Here is a 13,755-nt window from a genome sequence, read left to right as displayed (position 1 = left end):
AATGCAAAGTGTAGTTTACATTAAAGTTACATGGTTCTCTTCCCCATCTTCTTTACCAACAGAGCTGGCCGGTATGCAGACATTACTTGCAAGAGATAAATACTACCAAAGGTCCCACTGTGGCATATTTACCTAAATAATCTGTGAAGTTTCTAATTAGTACAGAACCACACCCACACTACAAAACCCCACAATTATTAACGGGAACAAGTGAAACAAACAGCTAGGTTAGACGGATCATTTAAAAGCATATTCCGTCATATACTTAATGTATTAAAAAGGTAGGAAAACCATTTATATTAATATTTTAATGTAGGATAATAAAAGGCAAATTACAGACAAGCATTAAAGCTTCTTTTCTTTTTTTTAAATTCTATAGTACATGTACTAAAAAAACAAAAAACAAAACAGAACAGGAAAATCTGTTCAGGGGCTTTTTTCTGAACGAACATCACAGTTTTTCCCATAACATGCATCTAGGCAACTAAGTTTAATCTGTCACACAGGACACTGAATGGTGACAGTCTCTCACATTTGTTATTTATAATTCCTAAGTGGCCAAGGTTGAATATTTTCATTTCTGTGTAAGAGAAAAGGCATTTTGGTCCATTAATTCACCCACTCGCTCCTGGAGGACACTAACCAGCTCTGCTATAACGAAGACATGGGTGTCATCAATGTCTTGAATGATGAACTTTTTTCCAAGAGCATTTGATTCATCCAAGTACAGCAGGAACTGCTTCATGGCTGGGTCACTGCAGAGAAAACACATGAAGACGAGATGCCTTGTTGTCAAATTACATGGGAGCGACTCGAGTCGGGCATGTAGAATTTTTAGGATAATTGATGAGTTCTAAACTGTTAACTCAATCCCTCACTTCCTCTCAAGCATTAACGATCTGCAGACATAGCTTCATTTTAGAGCTGTTGGTTCAAGTTTTAGACAAAGAGGCCAATGATAAGATTTTAAAAGAGTAGTCTGTCACTGATAAGTGAAAAAGTAATGTTCAAAGCTTTGTAGTTAACAGGGCCAAAGAGTTAGCTCCCTTCACTGGTTTAAAAAATGAATTTCCTTACTTGCCCATGACCATTACTTTTAAGAAGCCAAAGGACTTTCACGATCTTGCCAGTGAAAAATTTATTTACAAAACCAGTTAAACAGTCACTTTGTGAAAGTCAGAACTGGATTGAGTCCCAGCTTTATTACTTTTGTGACCTTAGTATGTATTTAATCTCCCAAATCCTCAAAATGAGCCTACGGAACAGAACTGTTATGAAAATTAAAGAATAATGCCAAGAATAAGGGTCTGGCTTGCAGCTGGTACTCAGGTTATTTTTCTCCCTTAAAATTCTAAACTTTCTAAGTTTGAACTATCATTCACAATCTTTACGGGAAACCCTACTAAAGCCTCCTTCAGAATACTGAGCTCAAAGAGATCTGGATTTAATTCTATTTATTTGTGGGTTTTAGTTTGTAACGAATAGAATAAAGGAAAGAGGGATACAACTTCCTGGATTTGCAGAAATCTATCTGTCATAAAGGCCCTGAATCACCAAAAAAAAAAAAAAAGGACACTCTTGAGATCTAATGTACAGTATATTTAGCAACAGATGAATATAAAAATGTCAAGCTGCATAGTTTTTTTTTTTTAAATTTTAGAGTAAATTTGACTTTGCAAAATCTTTTGGTTTAATGAGGAATGACAACATCAGTTACAAAGATGATTTAATTCAAAAGAGGTCAGTGTAATTTCCTGAAAACAAAAGCAAGGTTTAGTTCCTTCAAGTACAAACTAGGTGTGAATAAAGCTAACAAAGGTAAAGGATTTATTTCAGTCACTAAATGGGTATGGTTCATGGTGTATTACCTATTAATTGAGCCAAGTATTTCTGAAAAGATGACTTTTTTTAGTATTTATTTTTAGTAATTTACCATTACAATGATTTTATGAAAATTTTACCACAATGTAAAATGATGTGATTAAATAAATAGGTCTGCCCACATGAGATCTGACACAGATTTTATTTTTTAAAGATTATTTATTTATTTTGAGAGAGAGAGAGAGAGAGAGAATGAATGAGAATCTCAGGCAGACTCCACACCACAGTGCAGAGCCCAATGTGGGGCTCAAACTCATGAACCACAAGATCATGACCTGAGCTGAAGTCAGTCTGACGCTTAACCAACTGAGCCACCCACGTGCCCCAAAACTGACACAGATTTTAAATTTAGTTTCTAGTATGTCTGTCATCTTATGGTTAGGGTCAGAGCACTTAAGTTACACTTGTCCACACAGGCTTGGGAAAATTCAGTGATAGTCTATGGCTGCGGTATCAGAATGACCATACTAACATGCAGAATCAATTGATTCAGATGTAAATTTGCTACTTCAAGTTTTACATACTCATTCAATAAATATTTACTGAGCACCTGTTATGTGCTAGGCACTATTCTGTTCCTGGGGATGAAAAAAACAATTCAGAACTCTCCCTGTTGGGGCGCCTGGCTGGCTAAGTCGGTAGCACACGTGACTCGATCTCAGGGTCATGAGTTCAAGCCCCATGATGGGCATGAAACCTACCTAAAATAAAAATTAAAAAAAGAAGAAAAGAACCCTCCCTGTTACTAGAGCTTCCATTTACCAGTAGTACTATGATAAAACACACACACACACACACACACACACACACGCATGAAGTAGGTAAGTAGGATGAGAAATGGCAGTCATGAAAGTGAGAGACTTCCAAGTTGAAACAGGGGACGCAGGGAAGGCCTGAGTGAACAAGTGATATCTGAACACCAGGAGGAGGTAGTGAGTGAGCCACGTGGTGACTCAGGCAGAGGGAACAGCAAGGGCGCAGAGACTGGAGGGCAGTGACTAAAGGGGGCATGAGTGGGAGATGAGATCAGAAAGTTCATTGTAGCTGGGACAGATCACAAGGGGCCTCAGGAGTGATTTTAGCAACCTTAGCTTTTACTGAGAGACATGATTTAACTTACAAACAGACTTAAATTTTATTATTTTTCTTGGAAAGAGAGAGCGAGCACATGCACGAGTGGGCAGGGAAGAGGGATAGGAGAGAGAGAGACAGAATCCTAAGCAGCTCCATGCCCAGTGCAGAGCCCACCTCGGGGCTCCATCTCAAGACCATGAGATCATGACCTGACCTGAAATCAAGAGTCAGACACTAACTGACTGAGCCACCCAGGTACTCCCAAACTGATTTAAGTTTTATTTTATTTTTTAAACATTTTTAATGTTTATTTTTGAGAGAGAGACAGAGCTTGCACGGGGGAGGCGCAGAGAGAGGGAAACACAGAATCCGAAGCACAAAGCTTTGGATCTGAGCTGTCAGCCCAAAGCCGGACGTGGGGCTTGAATCCACGAACCATGAGATTATGCCCTGAGCTGAAGTCAGTCAACTGACCAAGCCACCCAGGTGCCCCAAACTGACTTAAATTTTAAAAGTAAGGATCATACTGCCTGTGGGGTTGAGAAAAGACTTGGGGGGGGGGGGGGAGCAGAGGTAAGAGTGCAAACAGGGAGACCGATTAGGGGAGTGCAGTAATCTAGGCAAGAGATGGTGACGGTTTGGAAGTACACAGTAATGGTGAAATGATGAGAAGTGGTTGCATTCTAAACATATGTTGAATGTAAAGCCAACATAATTTGCTGAGACTAGACCCCAGCTTTGAAAGAGAAGAATTAAGGAGACTCCAACATTTTTAGTCAGAGCAAATGAAAAAAATGGAGTTGCCTTTTACTGAGATGAGGAGGCAGGAAGAAGAGGTGTGTGGGGAAGATCAAGAGCTGGGTTTGAGGCACGTTACATCTGACGTGCCACTGGCACCCAAGTGGAGAAACTGCACAGCAAAGTGCATATATGATTCCGATTTCAGTAGCAGAGTCCAGACTGAAGAGCAAAAAGTCAGTCATCAAGCCCCAAGAAGGAAGTGAACACAGCTGCAGAGAAGAGACCATGGACCAAGCCCTAGACTCCCCAACGTCAAAAGGTTAGGAGGAAAAAGATCAGCAAAGGAGACTATAAAGGAGTGACTGCAGAGGTAGAAAGGCCTGAGTCCTGGCAGTTAAGTGAACGAAGGACATTCGGGGAGCGGAGGGGATCCACCGTGATGGGGGCAGGTACCAGGCACAGGAAGATACGGACTGAAACTTGACTACCAGACCCTGGCAAGAACAGTTTCAGTGGAGTCACAGGACAGAAATCAGAAAGTGAATTTAGACAAGTCTTCCACGAAAGTTTGCTTCACAGAGCGGGAAACAGAGTGGCAGCTGGAAAGGGATTCGGGGATCAATAGGTTTTGCTCACCTCCTTCCGGGGTGGCGGCGGGTGGGCATTACGCTGCGTTTACAACACTGATGGGAATGATTTAGCAGCGGAGGAAAAGTGCTCTAGCAGGAAAAGGAAGGCTGCTGGAAGGCTGTCCTGCAACAGGCGAGGAGGGAGGGGACCCAGTTTCCCAGCAGAGACGCTGGCTTAAGACATGACAATGGACACTTTGCCGTAGCCCGGGGGGCAGGGGGAGAGTATATGGGCACAGATCACTGTGACCAACCTGCGGACTTTCTCTCCTGATTGCTTTTCCTGTATTTTCTCAGTGAAATAGGAAGCAAGGTAATGAGCTGAAAGAGAAGGCAGGCAAGTTTTTGGAGGTAAAAGAGTGGAAGGTATGAAATACCACATCCATCTATTCTAAGTAGTACATTTCCTCCCCACATTTTAACATCTCCAAAACTGAGAGGGCTCTTACAATCAATGGACTGATACAGCGTACCTGGTAGTGGCTTCTGTTGGAGGTACATAAAATACTGGTAAGTTTTAAAACTAGTGAAATCTTGGGGCAACTGGGTGGCTCAGTCGGTTGAGTGTCTGACTTTGGCTCAGGTCATGATCTCGCGGTTCATGGGTTCGAGCATTGGGCTCTGTGCTGGCAGCTCAGAGCCTGGAGCCTGCTTCAGATTACAAAGGGAAGGGTTAGTGGGTGGTGGCCTCTGATGGTAAGCGATTTGGCCCTGAGCTTTCTGTGGAAGACGCAAGGTGCCATTTCTGGAAGTGGCAAGGAGGAATAAGCAGATAACTACCTGTTTCCTGGCCCTACTGGCACATGAGGGACCACAGAAGAGTCAACACTTGGGAGGGTGGCGGGAGAAAGGGTGTGCTCAGGAGGGAGCTGGGCGACCCTACAGTGAGAAAGAAAAAGGGGGCTGGGAGAAGGAAGAGTGCGCAGAAGTGAGGGCTGGGGGAGGGGGTCCTGCAGATATCTGCCTCGCTAGGGCTCAGAGGAGGCCTGGAGCTGGGAAAAGGCAGATGACAGAGCCATAGGTAACGAGTGTCAAAGGGATGAGGGGTGGTCTGGAAGTCTGTGGCTGAAAACAGGAAAAGTCGAGCTAATGAGTATAAGAATGAGGATTTCAGGGCAGGTAAAGACATGAGACTGAAGGGCAACAACAGAGTGAGATGGATGGGAGAAAGAGGAGTCTTCTAGAAAGATAATGTAATGGTCATGGGTTTAAGCAGATACAGATAAATTGCACATGTCCAGGAATTCCCTAATTCTGACACAGAATAAGAAAGTTTTGTAAAGCAGTTGATACGTTGTACATTGAAAAATCTCGCTGAGATAAACAACTTACCAATGACTGACAAAAAGCAGGCTGTGAAACAAAGTTAAAGAGGGCTTAAAGAGCAATTCTAGGGGCGCCTGGGTGGCTCAGTCAGTTGAGTATCCGACTTTGGCTCGGGTCAAGGTCTCAGAGTTCATGGATTCGAGCCCCGTTGTTGGGCTCTGTGCTGACTACTCGGAGCCTGGAGCCTGCTTTGGAATCTGTGCCTCCCTCTCTGACTGTCCCCTGCTCACCCTCTGTCTAGCTCTCTCTCTCAAAAAAATAAAAACATTTAAAAAAAAAAGAGCAATCCTAGAGGGAAGGTGCAATTACAATGACAGAAATGGAGCTGAGGAGCAGTGTCTCCAATACTATTATTTTTAAAAACTATGTTGTTTTCCTGAACTTCTCTTTGCCCATACTAATAAAAGGGGACTCACTCAAGAATAGACAGGGGTGAGGGACAGACAGAAGTCCTCTGCTTTTGTGCTCTGCAGCTAGGCCGCTTCCCTTCTCGTCCTGCCGTCAGGGGATGGGGAGACACCCTCATCTCTCACATGAAGGCCTTGGTGCCCGTTTTACCCTCAGGTCCCACAAGAATCTCAGCATTTTCTTTCTTTTAGAGAGAGAGGGCGAGAGGCAGGCAGAGGAGGGAGAGACAGAATCCTAAGCAGGCTTGATACCCAGCATGGAGCCTGACACAGGGCTCAATCTCATGACCATGAGATCAGGAACTGAGCCTGCATTGAGTCAGACACTCAACTGACTGAGCCACCTGGTTGCCACAGATCTCAGTACTTTCAGTTAAAATCACTCAGATGCTTCTCAGAAAGATACTGTTTACACAACAGAACAATTGTTCTTTGTTGGCCCTTTAAAATAGATTTCAGGCCCAAATGTGGTAGATTACCTTGTTACTATCTGAGCTCAGCATATTCACAGAGGATGCCAATTTACTCAAGTAATTGGCTGCTCTAAGAGGTATTAGAGATAGCAAAGGTTAAGTGGGTATGAAGACTAATAGATCTCCAGAAATTTTCTAGATGAAATAAATTTACATTATTTCAATGAAGTGAACCCCAAACAACTGAAACTAACAAGGGCCAGAAGAGCTCATATCTGTGCTTTGAATTAGCACGTTGGTGTTTTCAAAATTTTTGCCATTTGCGTACCATCCCTATTTTAGCCAGCTCTTGTAACGCCTGCATTACATACTTATTCTTCTCTAAACTGCTTTTATTTTTTTTTAATGTTTTATTTATTTCTAGGAGAGAGAGAGAGAGCATGAGCAGGGGAGGGTCAGAGAGAGAGGGAGTCACAGACTGAAACAGGCTCCAGGCTCTGAGCCGGCAGTCAGCACAGAACCCGACGTGGGGCTCGAACCCACGAACCGCGAGATCATGACCTAAGCGAAAGTCGGACGCTTACCCGACTAAGCCACCCAGGCGCCCCTAAATTGCTTTTAAATCAACTTTTAAGCTTAACTTCACCTGGTATGACATCGGTCATCCTGATGTGGTTTTTTTCCCCTCAACTAAATTAAACTAGTCATGTACAAACTATTTCTTTGTCCTCCCCTCTCCCTTTTGTGTCCCACTACAAATCACCTTGACCACCTGCCTCACGCCCCATACCTGGGGGAACACTGCTGACAAATGAGATACTTAGTCACTGGTCAGTGAGACACTGGAATAACTATTTCTGTTATTAATCGCCTCCATGAAACTTTTTGAAAGGAAACAGAAGGCTGTCAACTTGAGACTGAATTCTCAAACATGTACTTAAAAAATATAATTTGTAATGTTTCAAAAAGACACTCAAAGTTCAGGGGATCTTCGTTATGAAACACTGAGGGACTGGAATATTGCCTGGATACAGGGTTATTTATTCCACTTTCTCATGAAGAGAGTCTAGGGGAGAATCTGTTGGTAAGAACAAAACAAAAAACCCAAGTGCCCATAGACATGCTTCGTTAAAAAACTGGGATCAGGGCTAGTGAGCAAGGAAAAAAGGTCTCTGCCTTGGGGATGTGACGGGCAGATGTCAATCAACTCCTTTCTACATAACCTGAGTATAACACAGGATTCTAAGAAGTATTACACCACAAAGTCTACTAGGATGATGTAGCTGGCTATACAACAGATCACAGAGTCACTGGTCACCTGCACAAAACTGTCAGCACTGTCCATACCCGCAGAGTAACACGGGCCCACTCAATGGTAAACAATCCTTCTGGATAATAATTAGCGACAAGGTATAATTACTTAAAAATCTTATATTTGCAATGAGTAAAGTCTTAAGAGAAATAAAGGGCCACCACAGGGGATGTTACACCAACCAGAATGACTGTCCCAAGTTCTCAATATGACATACGAGGTTTATTGTTAAAAAGACACAAGATGCTAAAGAAAAGAACTGGACTCAGCCAAAGCACAATCCCCACCTCAGTCAACAAAATACGTATGTTCTATAAAATCACTAACCCTCTCCATGTCTTAGGGTCCTAGGTAGTAAGATGGAGACAGCGCTACTTACACTGCATTAGAGATTAGAGAATTAGAGAATGTATCTAAAACACTTTCCTCATGGTAGATACTCCAGTGAAGGGCAATTAAAATGCCAAGAGTTTAAAATAAAATAAAATAAAATAAAATGCCAAGAGTTTTGGGGTGGGTGAAAGGATATAGGTAAAAAAGTTCAAATGACCCACTTCTACCCCTATTAAAGGATCTGCTCTTACAAAAATGTTGTTCTATTATTAACCTGTGACTATATTATTCTAAGACTACACATGCACACGTCTTTTTACAAAACTTAACACAATATAATGCTTAGTTCTGTGTTAGAAAGACAGACTACATAAGGCTTCTTTGCATGGGTTCTGAAATCAGAATACTGTGGTTTATACGATCTCATCTTAGCTGTGTAACCCTGAGCAATTTCTCTGTACCTCAATTTCTACATCTATAAAATGGGGATAATAATACCTTATATGTGATGATTGTTGAGAACTAATTGAATATTACCAAGTGCTTAGTGCAGACCAGTAAATGCTCAGTGCTATTTCATGAAGGCCTTCAGTCCTTTTTATTTAATGTTATTACACAGTATCATCATCCCAGATCACTTAAAATGTTTTCAACTATTTTAACAGCTACATTATTTGATTATAAAAAAAGTCACAATGTTTTAAGTTTGTAATTCCAGCGAATGCAGTGTAATATTAGTTTCAGGTGTACAATATAGCGATTCAACACTTCCATACGACACCTGGTGCTTATCACAAGAGCACTCCCTAATGGCCATCACCATCAATTTGTTCTCTATGAGTCTATTTCTTGATTGTCTTTTTTTTCCTTTTGCTCATTTGTTTTGTTTCTTAAATTTCACATAGGAGTGAAACCACATGGTACTTGTCTTTCTGATTTATTTCACTTAGCGTTACACTCTCTAGCTCCACCCTGGATGCCTCATGTTTTATTAGCACATTTAATCACCTACAATTCCAACCACCTCTTTCGGACCACTTCTAGAAGTGAAATTATTGTGTTAAAGCATATAAATGCCCCCAAACCTACTACAAATCGCTTTTTTTACATTAGGTCTAAAGACTGCATTGCTATCATCCATATTGGTAACTCGGTAAAAGCCTGCTTTTTAAAAGCTAAGACTGGAAGCCAACAGTCACTTCATTTAAAAGCTATTTTGATGTGACTTGCCAAAAAGGAGATCTAGTGTAAAACCTTTTTTGTACTGAAACTTGAATCCAAGTTATCAGAACTGATTCTTATCTTCACTATTATCACTGTGCTAATAGAGAAGCTGTAAAGGATCATTAATAATCTGGGATTTAGGCTGAGATTACATTCCTTGACTCAGTTATGTTAACAAAATTCATTCAGTAAACAAATATTTACTAAGCATCACTCAGGTGTAGTTTAGGCACTCTTGTGGGTAGCCAGGAAACTTCTGTGAATACGGCCCCTTCTGAGGAGCAAAGGCTCACAAGATATACAAATGCTGCGAAAGAACAGAACTATGGTAAGACTGGTTTTGTCTTTTTTTTTTTTTAAAGTTTATTTATTTGAGAGAGACAGTGTGATCGGGGAGGGGCAGAGTGAGAGAGAATCCCAAGCGGACTCTGCACTTTGGAGCGGGACTCAAAGTCACAAAACCGTGACATCATGACCTGAGCCAAAATCATGAATTGGATGCTTAACTGACTGAGCCACCCAGGCCAGGTCTTGCTTTAGTTCTTAATTGCTTCTCAAAAACAGTACAGGTTTAGAAGCCAAACCTGTAAAGATAAGCCTGGTCTAACAAAACCTATATCTTCAGATTCTCTGCTTATTATGCTGTAAACTGGTTAGCATTTGCACCTTGCTGAGGCACTTGCCACACCAAGTGTGGTGAGCCAAAGTCGGACGCCTAACCAACTGAGCCACCCAGGTGCCCCAATAATGAGAAAGTTTTAACAAAAATACAATACAAAAAACTAGCTTAAAAGTATTTTCCAAAAGAAAACAGCACATTGTGGTTAGAACTTATGGGACCTGATCCCGTCCCCTTCCTTTCCCCAGTGAACATCTCTCTTATCTCTGAGTAGTTTATTCTCATCAACATAAATTCTACTCTCACATTAAAACCAAAATAACAAGAAACAGAGTCCCTTCCCATATCCCTCTTCAGCTTCCCATCCAGTTCTCCATTCCTTTGCTCATTATTACAGCAAATCTCCTCCGAAGAGTCTCTACTTCCTCATGTTTCCTTCCCTTTTCAAGGTACTCCAATATGGTGTATCTATCTCACATTTCCACTAAAACAGCTCTCATTTAAAAAAAAAAAAAAAAGGTTGCCTAGGTGGTTCAGTCAGTTAAGTTTCTGGCTCTTGATTTAGGCTCATGTTATGATCTCAGTCCTGAGACAGAACCCCAAGTAGGGCTCCACACTGAGCATGGAGCCTGCTTAAATGTCTTTATCACTCTTTCTCCCTCAGCCTCCCCCCCACTCGTGTGTGCGTGCTCTCAAATAAATAATAGATTAAGAAAAGATGAGAGAAAAATCACTGACTTCCAGAGTCTTCACCTTATTCCATTTATGAGGACCAGCGGACTCAGGCCCGCTCAACTTCAGGAAACATGCCCTCTTAGCTTCCCTCCTAAGTCACTGGCTCTTTTCTTCTGGCCTTTGTTGTGTCTCCTCCATCCAAACATTAAATCGGCGCTGTTCCCTACTGAGTTCTTGAAATGTGACCAGCCTGTGAGATGGGCTGTGGAAAGTAACCTGCAGGCTGGATTTTGAGGCTGCGATATGAAAAAAGACCAGCACAATTTTGAAATCTTAGTCCGAAGTTTAAAGATTTACAATACGTTGAAATAATTTGGATACACTGGTTAAATAAAATGTATTAATTTCACCTGTTTCAATTTACTCAATGTGGCTCATGGATAATTTAAGATGACCTATGTGGCTCATAAAGGACAAGGCTGCTTTAATGCCAGAAGAATCCTAGGGTTTGGCTTTGTTCCTCTTCCAGCCTTAACATCGCAAATGAGCGGAGATTGAGCAAGGACTGGTTGAGGTTTTCAGACTGTGAATAACAAGCCCTGTATAGCTTGCTTTGAAATTCAATACTGCTCATTAAGGTTTTTTAGTTTCTCCTTTGGAAGGCGTGCCTAGTTTAAGAAACCTTCAACTGATTCTTCATTTTCTTACTCATTTTCAAGACCACAGTTTGTGATGGTGAAGACATAGGCAGACCCTAAATTCCAGTCAATCCCTGAAGGTCAGATAATACAAGCACTGTTCCTCTAAAGATTGTTGATCTAAAAAATACACTTTCCCTGGAGGTGCCTTGGTGGCTCAGTTAAGCAGCTGACTTTGGCTTGGGTCATGATCTCACAGTTCATGGATTTGAGCCCCGCATAGGGCTCTGTGCTGACAGCTCAGAGCCTGGAGCCTGCTTTGGATTATGTGTCTCCCTCTCTCTGCCCCTTCCCCACCTGCACTCTCTCAAAAATAAATACTTAAAAAAAAAAATACACTTCCCTTGACCAAAACGTGTTGGAAATAATGTCAATACACCACTGGACAGAGACACTGAAATCTGGCACAAGAAAAAAAGATACTCCACTTGTTATATAAGAAAAATGAAGTTAAGAAAGCTGAAAGAGTTGATTCATTTAGATCTTAAAACAAAAACATGGATTTTAGAGGACGTATACATACATCAAGATTCAACACGGAGATTTAAATTTCTTAAGTATCAAAATACTAACCATTCTATCAGCACTCCTTTCAAGACGTTGACCATCTTCTCCTGGTCAGAAGATACAGATGACTTTTAAAATGCTAATAAAAGATAAGGTGACAATAAATTCAAAAAGCACCAACTTCAGTATACTTTGCAGATTTGCCTCTGAAATGAGGCAAAATGTTAAATGTCAGATTAAAGAGTTAAGTCTATGAAAAACATAGGGCTAACATTAACAAGACATACGGCTATTCCGATTTTTAACAAAATTAAAACGAGTCTATTGGAATATTAATGCAGAAATCTTGCAAATGCTACCCGAGTCAGTCCTACAGAAAGCAAACCACCTAACTATACGCCCCCGTGCCCAAAGCAGGTTTAGAACATGAGTCACAAGATTTCTATTCCCACCTAGGCTAATGATAAAAGATAAGATCCTGGGAAGCAGGAATCACGGAATGGTAGCTCTAAAAGAGATGGTGAGGCCGACCGTCTCGTTTCACAGATGAGATAGAGCGAAGGGACTAAGCTATAGCTCCTGGATTAAAAAAAGAGAGACAGACAGAGAAGCCAGGTCACCAGATTACGTGTGTGTGTGTGTTTTAACTAAATCAGTTTCCCAAGGACCTGCCCTAGGAGAAAAAGAAATCCCACCTGGCATATGCCAACTTAATCCTTAAACTTCTACACGGGGCGCGAACCATTACCTCCCCTAGTGAAACCCACGGTTCAATTACGGCGGGACAGCCTCCAGGCCTCTTCAGGAAGGGTCCCGAGAGGGTGCAGGACACCGCCCTGTATCCCAGTACTTGCTGGACCGGCTTCTGGGTCTTTTCTCCCCCCTCCCTTCTTCCTCGGGGACCCCTCGATTTTCTACGCACCCCACTTTCCCCTCTGGCTGGAAGAACTGACACCACGAACCTCTACCGGAAGCTCCAGCAGTAACTCCGCCTTGCACGGTGCCGACGCCGGCTACGTCATCTGTCAGCGACGCTCTTGTGGGTGGGGCGTCCCGGAGGGAGGCGGGGCGCNACCCGCCGCCCCGCCGCGGGGCCTGAGGGCCTCTCTCCGAGCCTGGGCCGCCCGACCCTTCTTTCCCGGTCGCTGCCCAGCTCTGGCACCTCCCTGAGGCCCAAAAAGCACCTGCCGGTACCATCAGCCCCGCCTCGGTAGTCGCGGAAAGATGGGAAGGAGTAGGAAACAGTTTTCTCATTCAAATCGGAACCTGCCAAACCACAGCTTCTAGCTGTGACCCGAGAGGCCGAATAGATGGAATGCTCTTAGGTTTTTAGGCCTGGTAACCGTCATTTTAAAGTGGAAGACCCCAGAGGGTTCTAAAATTCATCCTTTCCCCAAATTTTGGGGAAATGTGGTCTAATAGAGCTCTCACTTTAATTATTTTTACCAGTGGAGGGATGAAGTTCTTAGGTTCCTTAGGTTAACTTGTACTTACCCCATTTAATGCTGCGTGATTTATGAACCCAACTCTTATAGTCCAATTTCCTCTTTTTAGCACTCAAATTTTCCCCTTTTTTGGTTTCCATATTGCTGCTTCTGCACGCTCTCTAGGTATGGTTCTTCCAAAGTGTCTTATTTTATTAAAATTTAAAAAAATTTTAATGTTTGATTTTGAGAGAGAGAGAACGAACACAAGTGAGAGAGGGACAGAGGATCCGAAGTGGGCCTTGCACTGACAGCACAGAGCCCAATGCTGGGCTGGAACCCACAAACCCTGAGATCATGACCTGAGCCTAAGTCGAATGCTCAACTGACTGAGCCACCCTAGTGCCCGCCTCCCCAATTTTTTTTAATTTTAAAGACTTTTTTTAAGCCAACTATAATTAACATACAATGCCATTGTAGTTTCAGGTGTGA

The 13,755-nt window shown here is 42.3% G+C and overlaps 1 protein-coding gene across 5 annotated transcripts; it reads right to left on the bottom strand.

Moving 5' to 3' along the window:
• Positions 1 to 289: 289 nt before the first annotated feature.
• GTF2H5 (general transcription factor IIH subunit 5) lies at positions 290 to 12,853 on the bottom strand. 5 transcript variants are annotated; one of them, XM_077755052.1, is made up of 3 exons: positions 12,802 to 12,853; positions 11,906 to 11,978; positions 290 to 755 (listed from the first exon to the last, which is right to left on the bottom strand). In XM_077755052.1, exons 2-3 carry the CDS (start codon positions 11,938 to 11,940, stop codon positions 575 to 577), a joined length of 216 nt encoding a protein of 71 aa, XP_077611178.1. In that variant the 5' UTR covers positions 11,941 to 11,978; positions 12,802 to 12,853; the 3' UTR covers positions 290 to 574. The 5 variants fall into 5 exon arrangements, with proteins under 5 accessions (XP_077611178.1, XP_077611177.1, XP_077611179.1 ...); XM_077755051.1 differs by having other exon boundaries at positions 12,762 to 12,841; XM_077755053.1 differs by lacking the exon at positions 12,802 to 12,853 and adding an exon at positions 12,588 to 12,729.
• Between the last annotated feature and the right edge of the window lie 902 nt (positions 12,854 to 13,755).

Source organism: Crocuta crocuta, unplaced genomic scaffold, assembly GCF_008692635.1.
Source record: "Crocuta crocuta isolate KB4526 unplaced genomic scaffold, BGI_CrCroc_1.0 scaffold11, whole genome shotgun sequence".
Taxonomy (NCBI): domain Eukaryota; kingdom Metazoa; phylum Chordata; class Mammalia; order Carnivora; family Hyaenidae; genus Crocuta; species Crocuta crocuta.
The sequence above is the reverse complement of the archived record's forward strand: the minus strand, read 5'-3'. Positions and strand labels throughout refer to the sequence as shown.

What these genes read in the sequence shown, in the direction of transcription:
- GTF2H5 (XM_077755052.1), bottom strand. Translation starts at nt 11,940, where the DNA reads ATGGTCAACGTCTTGAAAGGAGTGCTGATAGAATG. An exon ending in AAAGGAGTGCTGATAGAATG is followed by an intron (nt 756 to 11,905) that starts GTTAGTATTTTG and finishes TTTTCTCTGCAG; the next exon opens with TGACCCAGCCATGAAGCAGT.